The sequence below is a fragment of the Colias croceus genome, chromosome 2 (assembly GCF_905220415.1).
Source record: "Colias croceus chromosome 2, ilColCroc2.1".
NCBI lineage: Eukaryota > Metazoa > Arthropoda > Insecta > Lepidoptera > Pieridae > Colias > Colias croceus.
The window spans coordinates 2,456,201-2,482,473 of record NC_059538.1 but is presented as its reverse complement, the minus strand read 5'-3'; the positions used below and the strand labels follow the sequence as shown (position 1 = coordinate 2,482,473).

Below are 26,273 nucleotides of genomic sequence, written 5' to 3'. Positions count from 1 at the left end.
TAGAAAATTTATGAGGAACCTAACTATTCACTGATAGAAAATATTATATTGAGAATCATACATCTATAAGGAAATAATTAGTATGGATGTACGATAACTTATAATGATTAGGTACCTACTGAACTAGTTTTTATTTCGTTTAAATTATAATTTGCGATGTAAAAAGTTAAAATCATCTTACTGGTTGTTACAATTTTTCCGGATTGCTGCGTAGGTAAGTAGGTATATAATATTATAAATGTAAAAAAAAATGTTTATTAATAAAGTAGGTAATTCAAAGCATTTAAAATCTGATTTATTAATTCTTTTCCATGATCATTTATATTTTAGAATAAGTCTTAGCTTCCTTTGAACACTATGTTAAATGTTGATACAGTAGTTTAAACTTTGCCTAGAAGCTGTGCCTAGAAGTTAGAACACAGAAGGCCAATCAAGTATTTGACATTTCTATACCAACTTGATCAGTTAAAAAACTGCAATATGACCCATAACACACAGTGGGACATCGCACATAAACTGCTAAATTTTACAACAATTTTTAGCCCTTACTATGCATATATCTTACTTGAGTTAAAGCTTTTTAAGTCATCAAATTAACAGCATGAGCAAAATATACATTCATGCTTGCATTTACCTTAATAACTTCGAAGAAAGTATAAGAATGTGATGTGTAACGGAGGCCTAATAAGGCAAACTTTCGTTTTCGTTTCTCAGTTTCTTACTATTTAATATTTTGCGTGGGCGTGTCTCAACTCTCAATACATATTTAAATCACGGGTAAATAATTATAGTCATTATAATTTTATTTTTATATTAATTATTAGGATCGTTGTTCTTGTTTAGAATCGTATGAAATATTTTAATGTATAGTATACTTAACATTTTTATTAAAACGTGGAAGTCATCAAGAAACTCTTATTCCTAAGTTTGTAAAAAAATGTTCATACTTAAATAAATGCAATATCATTAACAAAAAGGTACCTACTACCTACCTACTACGTAATTTTTTATATCTTTTCTAACATAAAAATCCAGTGTATTGACTATTGAACAATGTCCCAAAGAAACTTACCTATATATACCTACGCGTAACAAAATATTGTTGTAATACAGTCTACCTAATTATTGTACCAAAATTTATAACAAAACTTGTTTATTTCAAATAGCAAATATCACATTGAACTTGTAAAATTACATAACACACACACACAAACACACACGGTAGCGGAATGTAAACAATACAAAGTCCAGTTAAAATGAAAACAAATGTTATGCGAAGTCAGCAGAATGCTGTTACTCAAACAATATATAAAATTACTAGTTTCTATGCGTGACTTTAACACTATTTACGGAAAATGCCTTTTATTTTCATAGCATGATATATCACGCTAAATGATTTAATACTAATGTTGGAAAAAGTAATTAATAGTACTCGTTTTACAGTCTACTATTATGATTTTAGATAATGAAAAATTGCTTGTATTTATACAAACCCGTTTTCAAAATTTACTGCTGTTTTATATTATTTTATCGCATTATCAATTTTTTGCTTTATTTATGTAGGAGTGGGTCTGTAAATTTACAACTTTCATGGGTAAAGCCATCCGACAAAATTAGTCGTGATATTCTCATTCGATTCCGCTTTCGATAACATTTCACGATGCCCCGCATTACGATTGACCTCCTTATCGTCGTAGACTTTGACCAAGTATACAATAACATCGTTAAACCTTTCATATTCTAAGTACAAATTCAATCAGACATAGGAATTTATTCGCGCAACACATGTTCAATGATTAATTTCGGTAAAAACGTGTATATCTCGTACTTGACATTTCATTATACCTCGTAAGTCGTCTATTGAAATGTCTTTACCGCTAAATTGCGATCTTAATCGGGTTGACATTTAATTATAAGCAACAAATTTGAGAGTAACGTTTTTTTCTTTTTCTTTTCAGATGGATAGCAGTTCAGAAGCAATGGAGTTGCGAAGGGAGCTGGACGCTGTTAAAAGTGCGTTGCAACAGCAGTCCGAATCCGTCCTGAAGCAACGCCACCAGTTAGTGGAGGCTGGACAAGCCTTAGCCGCGCACGAGAAGCAAGCCGTCCAAGAGAGAAGGCTCAGACAAGACCAACTCGCTTTAGTTCTTCGTTCTCTTGTGCTATTAGAGTCCCGTCTCACCCGAGAGCAGAAACAAGTACGCGTGTCACTGCATCACAAAGAAAAAATAATAAAGGCACAGCATGAAGAAATAATCAAACTGAAAGCACGCAAGTCGTACTGCAGTAATTGCCAACAGCTCCTCGGGTTCACGAGCGAGCAAACAAACATAGAAACTGATCCAGAGTTTCAAAGTCTCGAGAGCACAGATTCGAGATTCCCAAACGCATTCGTGAGAAGCAGTAGTTATCGGGAAAGGAAATCACCGCCCGTTTTTCAAAAGAATACTAGGCTTAGTAAGAGTTTTCAATTACCGAAAAATGATGTAGTGTACTGTAATACTAGTTCGAGTGAAGAGGGTAATACAGCTAGTGTAGGAAGTAAAGGGACGTTTATTAAAAATAAACAAGCTTTCGTTAGACGAGATGTCTTTAGGAGATCTAGAAAATATTCAGGTAGAAAGAATAACGGCAAACATCAGGACAATACGCAAAAATCTTACAACCATCAGACAAACAATAGCAGCAGCGCTGAAGATTGTTTTGGTATGAGTTATCAAGTCAATCATGATGACGATGTCACTGCCAATCAAATAGCGAATGATATAAGAAAAGCTTCTCTTAAGATCGATCAGCTCATCGGAGAAGCTGCGAAGAAGGAACAAGAAAATGCCGTTAGTACTGAGAAACCTTTTTCAACTAAAATAGAAAGGTTGCACGGTATTAAAAGGCAAGCATCAGATGAGATAAAGGCAAATAGACAACTTTTCCTAAATAAAGTTCTTACAGAGGAAGGTGAGGAGAAACCATGGTATTGTAATGTCAGTGATCAAGAACAAGATATGGACTGTATGGATCATAGAGATTCGAAACCTAATAGTGATAACGTTTTAATAGCTGGACTAAACAGTGGGATAATAAATGCTGAAATAATATCAGCAAAGAACGAAGTACTGTGCAATAATATGCTTAAAAAAGATGTGGTTGATACGCGATTCGACAGTAAAAATAATAATAATATTGAATCAACTAAACAAGAAAACTTGAATGAAATCAATGAAAATTGGTACGCTAGTACAAGTGACGCGGATGATACTCCTCCACACGAAATATATAAAAACAATCCTGTTCTTGAGTGTGTCAATCAAATATTGCTACAAAACTCTTTAGATGACAGTAGTAATGATAACTCTAAATCAAGTGAAGCTACAACTCCAAGCCCTAAAGCTGCCACTAAGCGCGTTCAGTTTTCAACATTAAATAGCATTTCATATGACGATAAAATAAGGCCCACCGGTGGTAACAATACTTTGCCAAGGTCAGACAAGAGAGCGAACAAAATAGTTAAATTCAGTTTAGAGACAGCATCTGAACACAGTTACGAAGTGCCCAACACGGCACAAGGCTTCCAATATGAGATACAGAGTATCTACAGCAATGAATATGAACCAATAATCACAAAATCAACGGAGCAAAAGCCTGTGCCGTTGCCGCCTACAGAACCACATAGCGATAAATCGAACGTGCCTAAAATACGAGGGTCTATCGTTAAAAATATCGCAGCTAACATTGAAAGTCGTAACTTGAACAATAATAACTTCGAACCGAAATTAGAGAGCCACGGATCTATGAAGATATTTAACAAGAGAAAAGTGCCACGAACTCCTCCTGCACTGCCGCCTAAGCCGAAGAACTTATCAGCTAAATGGAAAACTGAAACTGTCAAAACGTTGGCAGAATCTTTAGACTCTGAAGCCGTTGCGGCTAATCAACGGGTTGCAGATGTTAAGAGAAACGTGGATAACGTTGTGACATCGAAGATCGTTGAACCAGACTACTGTTCCATTTCAGAGATAAATGTTCCAGTAGTCAATAACGGTAAAAGAGAAATGCTTCTCACGCAGCCTACGGTTGAAATTCATAATGAGCAATACCCAGTTCACTCGACAAATCAAAGGAACAGTGTAGCGAAAGTGGTATCATTGCCGAGGATACAGAATAAAATCAGTGACAAGGACATCCCAAAGCTTCCGCAAGTCACTGAGATAATTATTCCTGATGAGGATGAAAAGGCTAATGAAGATCACCGCTCTTTTCCACCTTCAAACAGTTATCTGGCTAATTTCACTATTCACTCTCTTCAACCAAAAATTGACCCAAGAGGTTCGATACAAATGGGCAACACTGTGTCTTCAATCCTCTCTGAAATAAATAAAGGAGTCAAGACAAGCGGGAAACGCATAAATCTGACCGACTTGGATAATCAATTTAACCATGTCACGGAAAAAATTCAGACAAGCAACGCAGAGCAGCATAAAGCTGAATACTTCGAAGACATAGACAAGTTTGATCTTTCCCAAAATTTTGAGGAATTTAAAATTGATGATGAACTCGACATAATAGTGGCCGAAGAATATCGCATTAGCTCTGGGAGCAGCGATGGTTCCGTGTCCGACGTTGTCACTGAACATGTTATATCTGTACCTGAAAAACAATTAAATAATAATGTTGAGAATAATGACAATGAAAAAAATGTATTTCACGAATGCCACGACAACGCGGTGAACAAGGGACTCACAAAAAATGCTAAGCTTTCTAATAAACCTGATCTCCTTTCTAATATAGAGAACTTAGAGACTGAATCTGTAAGGAATTCTGACATCGAGTCGAGTAATTCCTCCGGGAGCAACAGTGGCTCGTATAACACGGTCAAGTGTGAGCCGAGGATGATTATGAGCTCAGAATCTGTAAATAAAACTAAGGGAGCTTTTGACTTCTTCCTAGAGTCATCTGGTCTTAGTTCTAAGTCTTTATTTTCGCCTAGTAAGAACTATTTAGGTATGCGGCCACCGAGCGCTAATCATAAAAGTGTACTTAAACCTAAAGATATAAAAATGCGCGTAAGGAATCCCATCGCAACGAACAAAATCAACGAAAAACCTATGACGACTGCTATTAAATATTTTGAACCCTATGTGTAAAATTATAAACTATAGTTTAATTATATTATTTGTTAATAATTATTTATTGTAAAAATGAACTTGCCTGCATAATATTACTGTATTTATGTTTATATTTTGATGTAAATATTTATTAGTTATATTAAAATATACCTTACCTAATGAACTTGTCTTTTATTTATAATGTAATGAATGAAGAAGAATAAATAAATGTTGCTTATTAAAAACAAGCCATCTAGTGCTAAACTAGATGTATCGATGTTGAAACAAGTTAACAGAACTTACTTTATCATTTATGTTGTACTTATGTACAATTGACAAGTACTTATTTTCAAAACATGCACAATAAATAATAATCTAATATATAAAAATCAATGCCACTTTTCGTTGTAATTCCATAACTCGAGAACGGCTGAACCGATTTCGATAATTCTTTTTTTATTATATTCCTTGAAGTACGAGGATGGTTCTTATGTAGAGAAAACGTTAATATGTACCACGGGCATGGGCGTAGCCACGGTGGGGCAGGGTGGGGCGCTTGCCCCACCCAGGCTTTGACCTGGAAGGTACCTAACCAAATCTAAAAATTGAATTATCCAGGTATTAACTACTAAGCTTAATATCCGTAAGAAAATTCACACTCGATTCTCGAAAGTCGACAGTCGACACAGAAAATGAGACCAACACATTACTATTATTTACCTCTACAATGACTGATTAACAAATTGTCATACGCCCAGCGACCAAACGGCTGAAGATAGGGACACATTTTGGATCTATTTCGTGATGTGGTAGGTGAACAATAAGGTGTTTTGAATAAGAATAATTCGAATAACGAATTACACACAACAGAAAATAGCTGAGGCTTCTATGTTACATAAACTGTAAGAAAAATGAGTGTAGTACAGTTAGTTACCCCACTATTTTATCCAATTTCATTTTTGTTTGCAAATGCCTTCGCAAATGCCTTCCACCTTGAGCCCTACCTTGAGCCCATGGCTAGCTACGCCCATGACCACGGGCGAAGCCGGGGCGGACCGCTAGTATAAAAATAAAAATGAATCGCAAAATGTGTTGGTAAGCGCATAACTCGAGAACGGCTGAACCGATTTCGATAATTATTTTTTTATTATATTCCTTGAAGTACGAGGATGGTTTTTATGTAGAGAAAACGTAAATATGTACCACGGGCGAAGCCGGAGCGGACCGCTAGTAATAATATAAATTACATCGCAAGTTAATTTCCAGGGATCGAACTCTTTGGTCTCTTTGGTCTGGTCTTTGGTATCTTAGTACGTATTATGCTTCTTGGTACGTATAATAATCTATGATTGAACTTGGGTAAATGCAGTCACTAATGGCACATCATCAAATAAAATACGTTACATATATGTAATTTTAAATTATTTATTCTCAAAAACATAACAACAAAATACTTTCTTACATTTCTATTCTTAACTACAATAACATGTCAATACTATACAATGCCTTATCAACTAAATAACTTATAACTACTTAGTTAGAAACTTCCGTATCTATAAATTTCAGTCTTATATACAATTTTAATTTCAAAACCTGGACAAATAATTGTGCTTTATCTTCTTCAAAACCTTCTTCACCTTTCTACATTGACGTTTGCACCACGAACTTTTTGACAAATTCAAACATAGGGTTTCCGAACGATCAACATCGTTCACAACTTTTTCCATAACATTCACTGTATTGTATTCCCTAGAATATCTATCGCTTTCCAAATTCCAATGAACAGAACGTTTTGATTTCATAACATTACAGGAATCTTTTGATCTATAATTTTCTTTCGCTCTTCTTATTTTTCTCAAATACTCTTCAGAGGAGAACGTAGTTGTAGGTAGGTCAATTGACGCTGGTAGACATGTTCTTAAGTCTGTATTAGTGTCCAAATCAACTGGTGTACCCCACTTATAGTCCAGGGCACGGAAAGCAGCACTCAAATGTAAATGTAAATCCATTTTTTTCACAAGTTGTTTCACCGAAAGGCAAGGGCTGAATAATGTCCTAGCATTAAAGTTATGCATTTATATACAAAATTAATTAATTTGCGAAATCATTATCGAAAGGGTTGAATTAATTAATTAATTAACCACTTTTTCTATTGAATTTTCCTAATTATCCATTACTCACATGTGGTAGCCGGTAGGTATGTCATTATTGAGGCAACTAATTAATGCATCATAATATACACATTTTTATGAACTTAATTAATAATTAATTACACAGTACTTACTTAGAAGACTATAGTAACTATAATTAATTCACAGTGCTCGAACCTCACATGCAATGTGCCACCTTTCAGTATTTTGATAAATTAAATTCTTACCTACGCGTACTTACGTGATTATATAAATATTTATTCATTAAAATTCTTTCGATGGTTGTAATTATTATTAGTTAGATCTTTTATAAAAAAAAATTAATTAATAACTTGCATTAAATACCTACATATTATTATCATACTATATGTTAAAGAGCCAATGAATATCCGTATTTTACTGGTTTCTGAAATTACTATGAAGAATAGTATCATTTTTTATTAATTAAGCTTTATCCCACTGAATTACAATGATTGCAACTCAACCGTAGTATAAATGAGCACAATCATGAACCGACTATCTGTACCTATCTATGTAAAACCATTTCTTCCAGGAATTTAACAGGAGAACAGGTGTGAAGACTGGAGAAGCCGGCAGAGCACAGATGCAAAAAATATATTATGTAGGTATGCTACTTGTATACGTAGTATATTATTATTAGTCTGTGATGCTACTAAAATACAGATCCTTATTGATATTAAAAATGACTATTAAAGTAGCTATATTTCTTCATAATTATTATCCTTTTCAGTTTTAAATTGTTTACGATTCAGATTCAAATAAGACTTATTTCAATCCTATCCTATACCAAGTAATATATTAGTATATGGCTAATATTATGGACAAAGATTACTTATTCAGGCAAAAGACTAATCCGATCTACACGAAATTTGGTAGATCCTACTAATATTATAAATGCGAAAGTTTGTATGGATGTATGGATGTTTGTTACTCTTTCACGTAAAAACTACTGAACCGATTACAATGAAATTTAGCACACATATAGAGGGTAACTTGGATTAACACATAGGATAGTTTTTATCCCTGAAATCCCACGGGATCGGGAACTATGCGGGTTTTCCTTTGCAAACGCGGGCGAAGCCGCGGGCGGAAATCTAGTACAGAATAAAATTATAGTTTGGATTTACACAATACACATGTCGCAGGCTACTTTATACAATCGGGTACTACGTGACTGAAGCCACGGCCTACATCATCAATAGGTAATTTACAATTAAAAATTGAAGAAAATTATTTAATTAAATGTCGAATACAAACGTTCGTAATAAATCTCAGGTTAAAGCTAGTTTACAATCGAAATTTTATTGAATTAAGTGGTACTGGTAAGTATAAAACGTACAATGAGGTGAATCTTAGGAGTAAGTATTATCATATTTTTATTTGGCAAAAAATCCAAAACATAGATGAGCGATTCTGCTCGTAGTTTTTAGAAGGAAACTGTTTTTAATCTCACATTAATTTAACCACTACATAACGTTTGAAGTAACTTTTAGCATATCTTATAATATAAAAATGAATCGCAAAATGTGTTGGTAAGGGCATAACTCAAGAATAGCTGAACCGATTTCGTTAATTCTTTTTTTATAATATTGAAGTACGAGGATGGTTCTTATGGAGAGAAAACGTAGAGACGTACCACGGGCGAAGCCGGGGCAGTCCGCTAGTAAGTAAATAATTCTCATGACTTCTATTTTCTGATTTATATATCTGATCTGGTAGGTCCCCAATCGATAACATAATAATGCTCGAGCTTATGCTTCAGTAAGTACTTTGCTAACGATGTAACTTTTAAATTTTAGTTACGACAATATTTTTTTAATTTGTAAGGGTTATTAACCCACTATCGGAAATAAAATAAAAAATCTCAATATAGTTAATAGTAAAAAGGTGACTGTATGTTTTAAATGAAAACAAAGCTTTGTATGAATATTATTTTATTGAAAAAAAATACATAACTAAGTACTTAATTAATAATCAACAATGTAATAAAATCTCTCTTTTAACAAGATCTCCTCATATCAAATAAATCAACATTTTTTATTGAAATAGGTTTTCTTTATTCATTTTTTTCATTTCACTGTTGTTTTTCATAGTGCTGTATAGGTTCCCTATTCCTGATTTCCCAAGCCAGGGTCGGTAAAATTATAGCACGTAGGTACATGTCGCCCAAATATAAATTTATCACGAATACGAACGAAATATAAATATTTCATATTTTAATCTTCTTTAAAATCTTCTTCAAACTGTTAAACCTTCGCTTGCATGGTTTATTCACATTTTCCCTTGTGACGACATCCTCTAACGGCTCTAACGTGTTGAACTTTACTATTGAATCAGTCATAGTAAAAGAATTCATACTTATTGTTTCAGAATATCCCAAATCGCTGGTTGAAGCCATTTTCGACACTGAAATATCGCTGAAGGAGTCCTTCCTTTTAGCTTTTACACGCCTGGACCTCTTCACGGTGTTTAAATATTCTTCAGACGAAAATGTCGTTTTTGGAAGGTCGATTTCCACCGGTATGCATGAAGATGGCTCTGTAGGATTATCAAGGTCTATTGGAAGTCCCCACTTATAATCAAGAGCGCGGAAAGCTACACTTAGATGCAAATGAAGATCCATTTTTTGATTACTGTTTGTGTTCTTACTTGATCAAAGTTCGAATGTGAAATGATAGTTAATTGAAAAATTTCGTATATTTATATGAAGACATAATTATATTTCACGTCATTAATTGAAAGGGTTAAAATGTGTGATTAATTAACCCTTTTTTGCATAATAAGAGATTAATTAATGATAATTATTTAATGATTTGTATACATTTTGAAGGTTTATATAATTTATTAATTCGATAATTAGGAAAAAGGTGTGAAAACATAAGTACATAATTAATAGGTAATTGTAGGAAGTTCCTACAATTACCTACCTAGATGTAGGTTCCTACTAGGAACCTATATCTAAATACGAATAAAAAAATGTATCACAAAATTGTTGTTTTATTTTTTATTTTTTACTATATGTACCTGGTAGTTACACCTATATTTTAATGTTTATTGTAATAGGTAATTTCAGACCCAGACTGAAAAATGCATTTAAATTAAGTAGTTCACCATTTTATTAATATTTTTTTATGTGAGTGAAATAAATGTTTTTTTTTCTTCCTTCAAGCTCAGTGTCTTTTAAAGTTTAAACTACGCAAGTCCTCTTGCTTAGTCCATTGAAATGTTACATTTTTTAGGCCTAACCTTGCGTTTTTTAGAGGACGCAATTTTACTCTTACTATTTTTTAGATGTGTAGGGGGGTCACTGTGAAGCTAAAACCAAGTTTGTGGGGTCGCCACCTTTGTCCCACGGCCGCCACCTTGAAAATAGCGGTTGAAATGGTTTTACGATATTATAACTATCTGCTAATAACTATTTATTTGATAAAAAAATTTCTTTACATTATTTGTTGCAAATTAAATTCTCTACAACTTTGTTCCTGTAACTTTTTGTCGTAGCACTATAAATAAAAAAGTTATATATACTACTTACTTAGTTACATAGAATATAATAATAATTTTTGTATGCTAACTAAATATGTAGTTATAGTAAAAACATGAATTTGTATATGTACCATGTTTTTATGCAATAAATGATTTATTTATTTACCTATTACTAGCTGCGCTCCGCGGTTTCACCCGCGTGGCTCCGCTCCTGTTAGTTTTAGCGTGATGGTATTATATAGAGCTATATATTGAACGCGCTAATCTAAAGAACTACTGGTCCGATTTGAAAAATTCTTTCGGTGTTAGATAGCCCATTTATCGAGGAAGATATATGTATATAGGCTTTAATATATCATCACGGTAAGACCAACAGACGCGGAGCCACGCGGGTAAAACCGCGGAGTGCAGCTTACATAATAAAATAGTCATTTTTTTTATTACAGATTTGGATTTCATGTCAAAATACAGGAATGTAATAGTTTTATGAGAATGAAAAAAAAGGAATGTAAAATTAAATATCTAGGTATCATAATATAATATTTTTATTTACAACTTAAACTATTTATTTCATTTCTTTTTCTTCTTAGATTTCTTGTCATTAACAGCTTTCTTCAAGTCCTTCTTTTGTACCTAAAAAAATAAGAATATACAAGGTGTACTTTCTTAAAAAATAAAATTATTTGTAAGTAAAAATTACATTATTTATGCATCTGTCTATAGGACGAGAACTGGTGCATTCAACATACTATGGTATGGACGTTAGCATATATCTGTAGGATAAGTTCAATGACCAAAAACGCACATTGTGTGAAAAAATAACTTCTATTGTGTTGTGGCAGTGAAGAAATGCCACGATTCTTTTGCAGCAAAGAATCAGAATTTATAGATCTGATGTTTTAATTATTGCTAACAAATTTTATAACTGATCAAAATGTATAAACATTGGCAGATTTAGTATATTATGTATGTTTGCTGAGCAGATCAATAAAAGTGAATTACTGTGTCCATTAGAGACTAAAAGCATATAGAATAATATTTTAAATGTGAAAGTTTGTGAATAGCATTGATGGATGGATGTTTGTTATTCTTTCACGCAAATACTACTGAACCGATTACAATTAAATTTGGTATGTTGGTGTAGCTAGAGATTCGGAATAAGACATAGGCTACATAATATTTATATAAATACCATAGGAATGGGAACTATGTGGGTGTTTTTTTGAAAACATGGGGATTCTAGTTCATTATAAATACATATAATACTAGCTGTCCCGGCAAACATTGTTCTGCCTTACTCATGTCACATAGGGGTATGAAAAATGTTGTCCGATTCTCAGACCTACTCGATATGTACAGAAAATTTCATGAGAATCGGTCCAGCCGTTTTGGAGGAGTATGGTAACTAACATTGTGAGTTGTGACACAAGAATTTTATATATTAGATAAAGTCTTACCTTTCCGTAGTTACTCAAGAAATGTCCAACATCATTTTTAGATCCTTTCTTTTTCTTTTGCCCAGTTGTTTGCATTACACTTTTAGATTTCATTAATTCTTTCTCTTCTTTCTCCTTTTGCTTCTCTTGTTTCCTCTTACTCATGAGTTCCTTGTAATTTAAATATGCTTTTTTTGGAGGTTTGGCCCCTGAAAATATGAATAAGAGATATGAGATGAGTTTCACATTATAATGTTATTTCTAGATGAAACTATATTTAACAACTAGCTGCGCTTTGCAGTTTCACACGCGTGGCTCCGCTCCTGTTGGTTTTAGCATAATGATATAGCCTTCCTGAATAAATGGGTTAATTAACACCCAAAAGAATTTTTCAAATCGGACCAGTAGTTCCTGAGTTTAGTGCATTCAAACAAACAAACTCCTCAGTTTTATAATATTATTATAGATACCTATATGTTAATATTTTAGAGACTGAGATAGACATTAAAACTAAAATATGAACATGGGTGCAATTTAATTTTATAATCAAATATTTCATTAATATAACTTCTTAAGTAGTTTATATTGCTACAATTAATTAAAATTGTGATTAAAGTATTGCAAATGCAATCCTACACTATTAATTAACCAATTAATTTATTTATGTGTATGTTTAACTTATTGTCTTTCTTTACATATTATAATTAGCTGTAATATATTTGCGAACGTACTGCCGCTCCAATCACTACAGAGAGGGGCCACTGAAAATCAGTGTTGAGTGTTGTAACTGTGTTGCAACATATACTGAGTGGCTACCTGGTTTGGCTCCACATACTGTTTCTATTATTAATTTTTACTACTTATTTTTTATTTTACTGTAGTAATAAGGTTGTAACATATTTTGATTTTATTTGTTTAAGTACTTGTTTTCGTTTTTACATCGTTAATTTATGTTGTATTTGTGGAGTCAAATAAATGTTTCTTTCTTTCTTTCTTTCTTTCAATTAAAACATAATTTTATCTGAATTATAAGATCTTACCTAAACTAACCGCTAACGCAATTTTGGCTTCTTCTTTCTTCGTAGGGTCAAAACCAGACATTCCAAATTTAACTACCTCATGTCGGATTTTCTTCAAGTCCAATTCTTTCGATGGTCCGGTCGGTTTATTGATAATATTGTCCATATTATCACTTTCTAAATTCTGCTTTTTCTTAGGTTTATGCGCCTCAAATTTCACGACTTTAAAGTTGGCTTCAGCATTCTTTAACGCAAGGGCTGCTCGGGTTAAAACTAACGACATGACTATTACTAATTATTCTCAATAAACGAAGAAAATTACCACAGAGTACTTTTTTATATATTATGAGAAAAAAATTACTAAATTCTATCAGTGTTTGGTCTTTCCGCACTTAATTTATTTTTGACATTGATGCACGGACCGGACTACACGTGCTCATGACATTTTGATCACCTAGCTGCTGCCATTTAATTGATTTTACTTTTAAAATATAAATCCCACGCGATCCTTTTTATAATTTATTTCAAACAATTCAGTACAAAATTACCTGAAAAGTCAATTAAAGAAAATATTTAGACATAGTATTAGAACACTAATAACTTAATCTTGCAACATTATCATGATGTCAAAGTCATCAAGTACACATTTCAATTTCATTTGACAATGTATTTGTATCGATACACCAATCAGACTGCAAAGTATTTTATAATAGACCAATGGTGAGATTTAGATAAATAAAAATGTCCAATAGGCGATTACTACTGCAAAATACAAATTCTGGACTCTTGTTTTTAAAAATATTGCAAAGCTAATTTCGCATGCAAGTATTTTTGAATTTTCAATTTATATTTTCGTGCATTACCTACCTACTGCCTGACTGAGTTAATTTATTTTTGTGTTTGTTGATACAGATGCGGTCACGTCTTATGTAAAAATAATGTAACGGATAGTGTATAGCTAATATTAGAACGGCAGGTGGAAAAGATAATATTTTTAACATTAGCATTTCGCACTCCGTATCTTTCAGTGTAACATTCCAGATCTTGGTTATTTATACTTAAGTTCCGGATAGTTAAATGCTGAATTTTATAGCGAATAATTAATAATAACATCTACCTCAAATTACGCAAAAATACCTAACTAACTATGAGGAATAGGTTTAGAAACTCGAATACTCCGGTAAAGGCTGGAGATTTAATTTTATCTGAAGAACCCTTTGCGTATATTTTATCATCAAAAGAAAATGGAAATCGATGTGATAATTGTCTACAAAAGTAAGTAGCTGGAATATTTTCTATACTCATGCTGTTAATTAATGTCAATTAAAATTTTTTCATTCAGAATTTTCGTAAAATTTGTGATAAGTTTACTTACATAAATATATTAAAATTTTTAGCTGTCGAGTTCTAAAGTGTTCTGGATGCCAGTTTGTTTATTACTGTGGAAAGAGTTGTCAGAGGGATGCATGGAGTGATCACAAAGTGAGTATTTCTACCTAGTTCTTAAAATAATATTTAATCATGAGACAAAAACATCAGGACTACTCAGAAAGCCCACATATTGGGGACCTGTAATTTCTAAGTTTTTGTAAGTGAATATATATACTATATTCAAAGTACCTAAGTAAGTAGTCAATTCTCCAATATTCTTTGTTACATTAAGAGTTTTTTTTAAGGCTACAAAAATAACAATAATTTGTAAGGTCTATTCAAACACATATGTAAAACAAGATTAACAAGAAGTAACTTTATTCAATTTTAATCACAAATTATAATCCTACAATACTTTATAATGTTATCTATAATACTTTCATTTGTTTTATAACTAGGTATATTATTCAGGATACAGTAACAAACATTTATTTTGATATATTTCTGAGGTGTGTCTTGATGGATATTGGCATGGTGCCATTTCAAAATGGGCTTCAGTAAAATATATTGTATATTCTATAATGAAGAATAAATAGATTTTTTAGATAAGACCAATGGAATTCAAGGACATTCATTGCATAATTTTGAAACTAAAATACCTATATAAGAATGTATAAATGTATAATATATTTTTATGTTGTTTTTTTATTCAAATATGGTTTGCAGTATTTTTGTTACAAATATTTACCGTTTATGTGCTGATTGATGATGATTTATATAATTAAACTTAAAAGGCCTAGTTGCCTCCGCCTCTCTATATTGTCATTTTCATTTAAAAAGTTGTGTGCCATTAAATGAGAAATCTTTTATTTCATATTTGTTTGATTCTATATAAACATTCAGATAATAAAAATTAATGTCTTTATATACCACAAAAAATCTTAGTTGTTACAGTAAAAATAATATTATAAAAAAAAACGGTTAATATTGGTTAAATTAAAAAAAATAGACTATAATGATAGTTCATACAAATAAAAGTAAATTCTTGTATTTTTCAGTGGGAGTGTGCAAATTTCAAGAGAGTAGCGCCGAAAATAGTACCAGATGGAGCCAGGATGTTGGCAAAGATTATAAATCGACTGAAGAGAGGCGACGGTAACTCTTATAAGGCATTTTACACACCTACCTCATTTAGGATGTGGAAAGATCTTATGTCGCGTGAGTTTATGTTTTTTCTCTATACCATTGAATATAGTAGATTCTGAAATAGTATTCTGTAAGATTTTATAGAAAAAAATGCAACTACACATGTAAAAAAAATATAAAATATGTATGGATTAACAACATATAGTTAGTTATGAGAAAGTATTTCCTGTCTAAAATATAAAACGCTTTTTCTGAAAAATGTTAAATACTAATTATTGTTACCTACCTTAAAAGTATAATGAATACAATTTCTAAATTTTACGTTTTTCTATTTCAGATTTTTCAGACCTAAAGAAAGATAAGAAGAGGATGGACCATTTCACGACATTATGTGTAGTTCTTTACGAATTTCTAAAGGACATTTCATTGCCAAATACCGTAGATCTCATGGGATTGTACGGGCGAGTATGTTTTATATAACTATTTATTATTTACTAAGCTCTCGTCCCCAATCCACCCTAGATTTTTCTTTACAATAGGCGCCGTAAAAAATAGATATCTAAATTATTGCAACATAGAAAAATATATTTTTCTGGTGAAACATAAATTTTGTAATTATTCCTGTAGTTAATTGATGACTGCAATAAAATGTGTATTTTCCCTTTTTCGAAAGAATGCCTACTGAGGAGAAATTATATCCATACTTACTTATATTATAAATGCGAAAGTAACTCTGTCTCTCTGTCTGTTACTCAATCACGCCTAAACTACTGAACCAATTTTCATGAAATTTGGTATGAAGATGTTTGATACCCGAGAACCCGAGGCTACTTTTTATCCCGGGAAAATGACGCAATCCCGGAAATCCCACGGGAACGGGAACTATGCGGGTTTTTCTGTGACTGCGGCGGGCGGGATATAAATTATTCTGAATTACAAAACCATATTCAAATGTATTGGCCTGTGAATGTACAAAAGTAGAAAATATCTATAAAAGTAGCAAATACAAATTAAAATTCACCTAAAATATAATTTTGTAAACTTATTCTCAAACAATTTTCAGATGGTAATCAACAGTTTCACGATACTAAATGTGGATATGAACTCAATCGGTACAGGTATATACATAGCTGCGTCGATCATAGACCATAGTTGTAATCCCAATGCAGTAGCCACATTTGATGGCAAGACTATTCATATAACCGCTATAAAGGATATGCCTTGCTTGGATTGGAAACAGGTATTTATGAGGCAATTGAAATTATACGTTATAACAAGTTTAGTTTTGAGGAAATTTGGAAAAAATAAAAAATACACAATGATATTTTTATCTGGGCTTCAAACAAGCCTAGCTGCTGCTAGTTTTATATATAATGTATAATATATAAAAGTTACATTTTAACTAAAAAGTGTAACTATTTCGAGTTTTAATAACACAGAAAATAAGGCTAATCCTTAATTTTATGTTGTATCTAAAAACAATTAAAAAGTACTAAGGTCTTAAATTTTAATCATTTTTTTGTCTCTATCTTCAATGTGACACTTTATTCTGTTCTCTTATTTGCATATTCTTTTCTCTTATTTTAATTATCTATTCTTAGGAAGACACTTTTTTATTTGATACTCTTTATTTACCAATCTTGTTAATATCTATCGATCTAACAAATTCCAGATACGTATATCATATATAGATCTAATGAAAACGCCGTTCGACCGCCAAACGGAGTTGTTGGAGAACTATTACTTCGCGTGCGAGTGTGACAGGTGCATGGGTAAATGCTTTCGATGTGCATACTAATGTGTGTGGATATTTTGATAAAAAAATGAGGGTAGTTTCAAAAAATGAGGGTAGTTTAAAAAAATGGGGGTAGTTTTGAAAATTATGTGTCACAAATTGAGGGTATTTTTATGAAATGATATTTTTTATCTACCCGCTTTAAATCGTCTATTATTTAGAAAATTTGAGGGTATTTTCAATTTTGGGTGGTAGTTTAATGTTGTCCTTACTGGATAATTTGTAAAATTTGGAATTTAGTTTTAAAATTTCCTCACTGTTATTATTGACCAGTCTCTCGCCCTGTTTTTACCGGGTTGACCTGGGAAATAAAAAACAAATAAATTAAATTATAAATAATGTAGTATTGGTTAAAACTTAGTTGTTGTTTTTTTATAACAGTTGGCAGATTATCACAGTCGATATGTCGAACAATAACATCAAATTAATAAATTTATTAGAAAAATCACTTATTTTCAGCTCTATCTAAATATCCATACACTATATATCTTATCGCTTTTTCTCTTACACTTCAGTAATGCTATATAATAAAACCATTACTAAGTAAATAATTGCAACCTTTACTTAAACACTGATTTTTATATCCGCCAATCCTTGTGTAGAACTAAATAAATTGCATTCTATAGAATATACCCATTCTAAATCTTTTAATTATCTATGAACACATGACTGGCTTATGATGCATATAACTAAGTCATACTTTTATAATTTTTTTTTCACTAATGTTAATAGCAGAATGAGGTATTATTATAACTGAGTTATCTATTTATTTATTTTTATATAGCATCACTGAATTTACCATAAATTCTTTGCAAATTATGTTCCTTTGTGAGCCAATCTTGAATCTATATAATATATTGTTTCGAAATTTTTTAATTGCTTCCGTGCTATAAAAGCATTGATTTTAATTTTAGTATGTATAAAATACTAACTACAAAAAAACAATCAATTTTAGATGACAGCCAATTGAAATACCTTCATGCAGCGAAATGCCTTAATTCGAACTGTGATAATCCAATAAATATACAATGGAAAGAAAATTGCCAACTCGTCATGAAAACTAAGAAAAATAAAATTGAAAATGGCGCCGTAACTACCAACGGAACGGAAACGGAAGAGAGTAATCTACAAAATGGTGTAACAGAAAGAGATGAACATATAGACAACGGTTTGGTAGACAAAGATAGCAATATACAAACCAATGGAGAGAGTGATATGGAAAATCATGTGTTGGAAAGAGATGGAATATATTGTTCTGAATGCGGTACTCATTATACGGATAAACATGTCGAAGTTTTCAAAAAGACGATGGAGTTTTCGGAGTTGCATTTGTTGAATATGAAAGAAACTACTGTAGCATGTATCCTTTTTAAATATTTGCTTTTACTCTATGACCTATTGTACTAGTAGACGCGGCATACGCCAACATCATTGCACTAAAAAACAGCGTACTATATATACATAGTACATACCTACTTACTAACGCATTATCACCAATACAGTTGTTCTCTCTTTCACTCTCACGCACGACTCGTACATGAGTGAGACATGTATTATGTCTCGTGCGGCACGAGACATAATACATGTCTCACTCATGTACTTCGTAATAACAACTGCCGATTAAAATATAAAAAGAACGTCCAGCCACGACGCTGAATGGTGCGTGACTAAGTGAAACTCGGGCACTTAGCTGAGTTTTATCTTGCCAAAATAGAGAGCGGGTAACGTATCTAGCTTTTTTATATATCACAGCTTTTACTGCTTTCTGTAATATTTCAAAGCTTTTCAAACCCCAATTTCGACGGTCAAATCGAGTTTTGTTTTCGAAAAAAAATATCTGCTTCCATCATCAATTTGCATTTAGATATTAGAATTGAGAATCATAATTCACTTTTCATACAATAAAAGGGCTGATCTGTAATGATGGAAGTTCAAAAAATGCTATTTCATATTTGAGTATTGCTATTGTTTTAATGTCAGAGCAGCAAATGCGGTAGGTAGGTGGGCCGCCTGATATTAAGTGGTCACCACCGCTTAGGTATTTAATATTTTTCTAATCAATTTAAAATAGATTTTTGACCAATTGAAAAACTACTCAATTTTTTTTCTACCCGACTTCCAAAATAATTTCCTCAACCCAACCCAGACGTCGACGTATGCAAGTACTGCATAGAGCGGCAGGAGGGTGTCTTGCACCCACTGAACGTGATGCACGCACAAACATTGGACCAGGCGTTCGATGCGCTGGTCCAAGTGCAGCTGTGGGAACAGGCTTGTGTGTACGCAGAGAAACTGTTGCCTTGCTTTAGGTACGTATAATTCATAGGTTACACGCTCAGTCTGGCGTCAGTTCAGTCCATCAGTTTGATCCGGCTTAGACTGATGCCAGAATGATTGATAAAAAACACGGGTATTCTGAACCATCAGTCCGTCAGTCAACCGGTTAGACGATAATTCTCCCGTCATTCTGAGCAGACTGATGGACTGAACTGACGCCAGACTGAGCGTGTAACCTATGTCTAACAGATCATACTATATAATATACTATCCTACTAATCCTACTAATATTATAAATGCGAAAGTTTGTGAGGATGGATGTGTGTGTATGTTTGTTACTCTTTCACGCAAATACTACGAAATCGATTATAATGAAATTTAGCACAAATATAGAGGGTAACTTGGATTAAGAAATAGGATAGGTTTTTCTGTCGTTAATCCCACGGGAACAGGAACTATGCGGGTATTTCTTGAAAACGCGCGCGAAGCCGAGGGCGGAAAGCTAGTTTATAATAATAATATAGTATATAAAATTCTTCTGTTAAACATGTACATGTATGTATGCGTTAATGTGTATAAGTTTTAGATTAATATGGTATTGAGAGTTGTGTATGTTTTATATTTAACTATTCAAAAAAATTATTACTGCGTAGATACTAATTTGTGCAGTAAATAAACTATTATCTTGTCTAAAAACTAGTTCAATTTGTAGCAGAAATAGTAAACAATAGATAACCAAAATATTTGGCCTATTTTAACGTAAAAAATACTGTGCTAAATAAATTGAACTAGTATGATTTATTGAGGCCAGGGTCATTATTGTTGTTAAGTTCTAGTTTACTAATGGCACATTACTAGCATAGTTTAAACAGAACTGTGTTATCTTCTTCTCTTTATTACTTTATACTATGTTACTAGCAAAAATATTAAGTTAAAAATAGTAAACTTTATCAGTCAGTATGTAGATAAATTTATAAGTCTAAAAAGAGCATGCCAATCTATATATTATATTATGTACTGTATAAAGGGAAATTTAAATATACAAAATTGTATTAGCTGATGATAAATGAAAACATGTACTTACCAACATTTCAATATCACAAGGCTTTGGTTTAAGTTTGTTTGTTAAAATGATTTAACTTTAACCTATTTGAATTTATTAAAAAACTATTACACCTTTGCCAATTAAAATAGGTTTCATTTACTTTTAAGTCCATATTTTCTAACTTATTTCATATTTCTTGTTCCAGGTATTATTATGGTCCCCTACACCCACTGCTTGGCTTATTGCAACTGAAGTATGGAAAGATATTACTGTACAAAATGGATTTAACAAAGGCTGTGATTCAATTCAAGGGTGCTGAAAAAATATTGAAAATCACTCACGGAGAAAAGCATCCGCTATACAAGGAGCAATTATTGCCCTTGTTACATCAAGCTATAATAGAATCATCCTAGAATTAAATATTTATTTGTATAATGGACCTCTTCACCATGGGCAGTGTGGGCCTAACAAATGATTGTCAATGATTGCCACTATTATGGTGATTATGAATAAATAACTACAATAACGGCTGTGATCATAGATATTTAGGCCCTCTACACTATCGTGTTTGCGTATATTCGCCCAACGCTGCCCATTGTGAAGAGGGCCCATAAGATTTAGTAATTGTCAAGTTTTTTTATATAATTAGATGGCTCCATAAGTGAAGATTATACTGTAGAAACAGAATGGCAATAGTGTTTTTTTAAGAGTTTACAAGGACCAATAATAGATCTAAACAGTCTGCCTTAGATATTATAAATGTCGAAATAACACATTTTTTTGTATGTCAGATCAAATGTCAATTAGTTTTATGATATGGCTGTGTGTGCAATAAATTATTTCGATTTGAGTTTGTCTTTATTTTCCTTGTCCAAGTCAACTTATATGGGAATGTTGTGGGGTATAGTTTGCGTACAATACAATGTAAACTTTATGAGAAATTTATTGAATCACATCAAGTCTTTAAAATGTTGTAAGAAGTAGAAATATAATAGTACCAACTCACAAGTTTTGGAACAATATTGTACGCAAATACTCAAGAAATGTCAGTTATTCTTAAATAATTTATTTGTCTGTAAGTATGTTAACAAATCCAATTGTCGGTACGTCCAGCGTATGTCTTCGCGTCTTGTCCGAGTCATGTTGTCTGTTCTGTTTAGTCGAACCTCGGTCTTTTGTTGGGCACCTCTTCCTCCGCCTCTATGACTTTTATTCTTACACCGCAAATTTCTGCCCCATGTAAGGTTTTGATTGCCATATCTGCCGACTCAACAGTTGAGTAACGCGCATAACCTACTGTCTTATTCGGTAAAGTATATACATTGATAAGATTACCGAAACGACAAAATATATCACGTAAAACTGTTAATGGAGGAGGTTGTGGCTTACAAATCAAAAAGCACCTCTTGGCTACAGGGCTATCAATATCTGCCAATGGTTGGGGTGATGGCAATGCAACACTACAGTAATTCAAATCACCAGCATCTGGAATATTATCATCAGCAACACCAGCTGTTGCCATTTTTATGATTTTGGAAGCCTCTGCAATTGCTTCGGCAAGTTTTGCTAAATCGGGAGTTTGGGAATTCTGTGTGGAATTTATGGCATCCTTCAGCTTGTTAACAGTGTTAGGTAAATTGAATGAATTCTCCTCATGCTGACCAAAGTTCAGGGTGGCAGGTTTGACAAATATCCTCTGTCCTGGAGGATATTCAAACTCATTTAGTTGTTCGAGTGCATATTGTGCACAAATTGGATTGGAATATTCAACAAAACCTTTACTGAAATTCCGAACTATATCAAATATAAGCTTACAATTTATCATACCAGGTATTATATTAAATAGCCGCGCAACATGCATTTCCAGCAAATAAGGACTGCACATGAAATGTAGACGAGTAAAACCTTTCGGTCTCACATTCATCATAGACATGATAGAATTACCAGCCACTAGTGAATTTATATTTGATTCAAAAGTCGTCTCAGGGCGTCTTTGTCCTTTAGGACTTGCAAAGATAGCTCGGTAACGTCTATCACATTGCTCAAATGCAATTGCAGCTTCAGAAAATTTTCGAAATTTTACATATGCAAACCCCCTAGGAGCTCCTGTATTTCTGTCTCTTTGAACCAAGACATCTTCAACAAACCCATACTGTTGAAAATGTTCTTTTACATGGTCTTCATTCATTTCCTTAGCAATATGTAAGAATAAACGTCTATATTTTTCATCATCGAGTTCATCCGTTTGAATATCCGATCGGTTTGCAGCTACCATCACTTTAAGCTGACGAGATCTCAAAGTTTTTCCATGCATGTTTTCAAGAGCAACTGCAGCTTCTGAAGTTTTAGAGTATTTTATAAATGCTATTCCTTTGGGCTCGCCAGTATTATGATCTAGTGGAATTCGCAGATCATCAATGATGCCAAATTTTGAAAATTCATCGCGTAATGTTTCTTCTTTTAAATTACGATCACAAACAACAAATAATCTGGAGTATACAGGAACATCTTCGCTCCGTTCTTCATTGCGTGAATATTTACGGCGATTATCCATCCTCCACTCTTATTTCACAATTTCTAGTGTTGAAAATTATTATAAAACAATAATTAGACTATGTAAGTATTTAAGATTAATTGTTTTAGCAAGAAATTCATAAAATGAGTAGGTACAGAGTAGGTAGGTACGTATTGAGTATTCCCCTCTATATTAATATACTCTTTAGAGTATTCTTTCCTCAGAGCAATAAACCACAGAGCAAGTAATATAGGAAGAGACGGCACTCAGTACTTCGATTTCGAGCTCACGCACACATATGCATTCCTTATCTTCCCGTGAATCTTATATACCAACATAGAGAAGTTCACGTCAAAAATGACCCACATTGCTACCAACATTTAAAAAATTCACGTTGCTAGTGATGTCCCTTTAAGAGTACAAGTATCGATAAACTTCATATCGATATCGATAAAATTATCGATGCTCGGTACAGCACTACTAACCCTATTTAAAATTTCTTATTCAAATTTATAGGAAGGAAAAATAAAACATCAACAATGTAGATCAATAAGTTTATTATGTATAACATTTTTATATAATACTCACTATTAACAGCAAAAATGAATAATTTCATTTGAATTTTACTGAATATCTTAATTATGCATGTACCTACTTATGACGTATATTCTATAAAATATACACGGCTTCAATAGTAACTATGTGAATACAACAGCTAGATTCACATTTTATTCTTTTCCTTGAAATATTTAGCGGGATTTCTGTTGGATAATCTCGTTCTAAATTTCGATTCCAATATTATAATATTATGCAATTATGCATGGTTGCCGTTCGGTTCGCCATATTGGAATTATACAAGAGCCGTTGTTTTCTTTGCTGTTTGCACATAATAAAATCTCTTCTCCAATTGATTCTTCAGGCAGAACATGTTTAGAGAAATTTTCTCATAAATTGATATGTAATTATTATATTACATCCTCCTATATGAACAGTCATTGGGTTACATATTGCAAATATTGATTCGCAATCACAATCATTTACACATAACACTTTTTCACTTTTGGCAGAAATAACAACAAATTGGAAGAGCAGGCTCAGTTAAATGTATTTGGGATAATTCAATGTACAGTTATTAGCCGAGTAAATAACAAAATCTACGATAAACGACGAACAAATTTTATAAACTATCCTCTTGCTCTATCCGAAAACAAACAATAAACGCCATTTTGAATTTAAAATTTCATACAACAAATCAACATCAAGTTGTCTATGACCATTGACAAGAAATCGAAGGAAGAAAGAAATAATTTATTTATGTATCAAGTTAAAACTAAAATATTCAAAAATAAGGCTAAAAAAAAGCAGAAATAATAATAAATAATTAAAACTAAATTAATTTTATAATTTATATATTATTAAATCGGAGAGGCCAACATTAGAAATATTTTTTTATTTTTTCTAAATGGTGGCTTACAATATTCACGGGTAGCTCTTGGAAAAGTACAATATAATATGAACTCTATATACATGATATTAAGTTTAAAATTGCTTGATAATGTAAGGCTAACCAAAACGATGTTCTAAGTGTCGGCCCACTGCAATAAACCTAATTCTTTCTGTCAAAACAATAAAACATTTCCAAGCAGCGAATCGCGATCACAGGCGATCACAGCAATAGCCAATATGTAGCAAAATATTTTACTTACTCTATAGTCTTTGGGTTATTGTGATTTGTGACCAATGGCCATCCGCCATAGCCAAAAATTGACATTGATAATTATTTTATTGATAAAAAGCAAATAGAAAGTTTAGAACAAATTGCAACTTTTAGAACGAAATTTTAAACACTTACCAAAATTGCTCAAAATTAATCATGTCAAGTTTTTTGTTGGAACGAAGATCCATAACGTCCGTTGCGGACGAAAAAATTAAGACGAAAAGTTACCAACGCAAACTTAGCACCCCATCATTGGAATTTTGGGTCGAAAATGACCTTGATCGATAGGTCTCCGTTAGGTCCTTTAAGGTCCCACAATTTTTTCGTTAGGTCACCTTTAGTTTTTTTTAAATAATTTTTTTAAATTTTGACTATTAAAAAAATACACTTTAGCACCCCATCAATGGAATTTTGGGTTGAAAATGATCTTGATCGATAGGTCTCCGTTAGGTCCTTTAAGGTCCCACAATTTTTTCGTTAGGTCCCCTTTAGTTTTTTTTACAAATATTTTTTTTTTAATTTTGGGTTTAATAAAATTACACTTTAGCACCTCATCCATAGCTAAATTGGCGAATTTTATCAAAATCGTATTTTTTATCGTTAGGTCCGTTTAGGTCCACCATTGAATTTGTTAAATTATTTATTTTGCGCATGCACCTTAGAGCATTAAGGCATGCGCACATCATACACAGCGCGAAATTTAAATTGGTATCGTTTCATTTATTAAATAAATCAATTGTTCTGAGAGTGCTTATTTATTAAAACCTACTTTTCAACCTTAGATCATTAAGTAATGGATGGAGTACGCTGGCAAATGTTCTAACTAAAATTTCTGTCGATTTTGGTGCGGGGAGGGTAACTCACACTTTGAAACACAATCACACATACACAAAAATAATTTGTGTCTTTATAAACTCAAACTATTACAAAATTGGCAGACTAGAATTTTTTTGCACACATACATCGATTACACAGAAAAATCTCTGTACATATACGTAATAACACAATCGCTCTAAAGGGATTTAACCATATTGATATTACAAAAATAATAATTTTGTTAAATTAGAAATAACATTAATATTATATTCATAAAAACTACTACACAGGTCATTTGTAACGTTTTTATCATTATTTTATGCATAATATGAAAAAACAATAAAAAGCCATTTTATTTGTATGTATTTGAATATGTA

The 26,273-nt window shown here is 32.3% G+C and overlaps 4 protein-coding genes across 7 annotated transcripts in view; 2 read left to right on the top strand and 2 right to left on the bottom strand.

The window, feature by feature from the left end:
* The window catches only part of LOC123705376, a 42,882-nt gene extending 37,596 nt beyond the window's left edge, over positions 1 to 5,286 (top strand). The window contains exons 1-2 of one of the 2 annotated variants that reach the window (XM_045654128.1): positions 1,772 to 1,848; positions 1,959 to 5,286. In XM_045654128.1, the coding sequence (XP_045510084.1) occupies positions 1,959 to 5,141 (3,183 nt within the window). In that variant the 5' untranslated portion in view covers positions 1,772 to 1,848 and the 3' untranslated portion in view covers positions 5,142 to 5,286. Of the gene's footprint in view, positions 1 to 1,771; positions 1,849 to 1,958 lie in introns of those variants that run through there. The other variant, XM_045654124.1, reaches the window with a different exon arrangement.
* A 6,028-nt stretch (positions 5,287 to 11,314) lies between these two features.
* LOC123705361 (uncharacterized protein C1orf131) lies at positions 11,315 to 13,643 on the bottom strand. 2 transcript variants are annotated; one of them, XM_045654116.1, is made up of 4 exons: positions 13,576 to 13,641; positions 13,236 to 13,536; positions 12,217 to 12,404; positions 11,315 to 11,392 (listed from the first exon to the last, which is right to left on the bottom strand). In XM_045654116.1, the coding sequence occupies exons 2-4, from the start codon at positions 13,495 to 13,497 to the stop codon at positions 11,330 to 11,332; spliced, it is 513 nt and encodes a 170-aa protein (XP_045510072.1). In that variant the 5' UTR covers positions 13,498 to 13,536; positions 13,576 to 13,641; the 3' UTR covers positions 11,315 to 11,329. The 2 variants fall into 2 exon arrangements, with proteins under 2 accessions (XP_045510072.1, XP_045510063.1); XM_045654107.1 differs by having other exon boundaries at positions 13,236 to 13,643.
* A 398-nt stretch (positions 13,644 to 14,041) lies between these two features.
* LOC123705340 (histone-lysine N-methyltransferase SMYD3) lies at positions 14,042 to 21,696 on the top strand. Of its 2 annotated transcripts, XM_045654084.1 has the most exons (9): positions 14,042 to 14,489; positions 14,612 to 14,696; positions 15,644 to 15,803; positions 16,069 to 16,196; positions 16,795 to 16,971; positions 17,404 to 17,503; positions 18,482 to 18,886; positions 19,673 to 19,835; positions 21,054 to 21,696. In XM_045654084.1, the coding sequence occupies exons 1-9, from the start codon at positions 14,362 to 14,364 to the stop codon at positions 21,259 to 21,261; spliced, it is 1,554 nt and encodes a 517-aa protein (XP_045510040.1). In that variant the 5' UTR covers positions 14,042 to 14,361; the 3' UTR covers positions 21,262 to 21,696. The 2 variants fall into 2 exon arrangements, with proteins under 2 accessions (XP_045510040.1, XP_045510046.1); XM_045654090.1 differs by lacking the exons at positions 19,673 to 19,835; positions 21,054 to 21,696 and adding an exon at positions 19,278 to 19,491 and having other exon boundaries at positions 18,482 to 18,905.
* Position 21,697: 1 nt separating this feature from the next.
* LOC123705354 (RNA-binding protein 45-like) lies at positions 21,698 to 23,601 on the bottom strand. The gene has a single exon (XM_045654101.1). It carries the CDS (start codon positions 23,400 to 23,402, stop codon positions 22,005 to 22,007), a length of 1,398 nt encoding a protein of 465 aa, XP_045510057.1. The 5' UTR covers positions 23,403 to 23,601; the 3' UTR covers positions 21,698 to 22,004.
* Positions 23,602 to 26,273: the final 2,672 nt, after the last annotated feature.

Bases quoted from the DNA above. Each gene is read 5' to 3' on its own strand.
- LOC123705361 (XM_045654107.1), bottom strand. From the start codon at position 13,497: ATGTCGTTAGTTTTAACCCGAGCAGCCCTTGCGTTAAAGAATGCTGAA. The intron at 12,405-13,235 runs GTAAGATCTTAT...TCATATTTTCAG, and splicing joins TGCGTTAGCGGTTAGTTTAG to GGGCCAAACCTCCAAAAAAA. The intron at 11,393-12,216 runs GTAAGACTTTAT...TTATTTTTTTAG, and splicing joins TCTTGAGTAACTACGGAAAG to GTACAAAAGAAGGACTTGAA.
- LOC123705340 (XM_045654084.1), top strand. From the start codon at position 14,362: ATGAGGAATAGGTTTAGAAACTCGAATACTCCGGTAAAGGCTGGAGAT. The intron at 16,972-17,403 runs GTATTTATGAGG...AACAAATTCCAG, and splicing joins CTTGCTTGGATTGGAAACAG to ATACGTATATCATATATAGA. The intron at 19,836-21,053 runs GTACGTATAATT...TTCTTGTTCCAG, and splicing joins AAACTGTTGCCTTGCTTTAG to GTATTATTATGGTCCCCTAC.
- LOC123705354 (XM_045654101.1), bottom strand. From the start codon at position 23,402: ATGGATAATCGCCGTAAATATTCACGCAATGAAGAACGGAGCGAAGAT.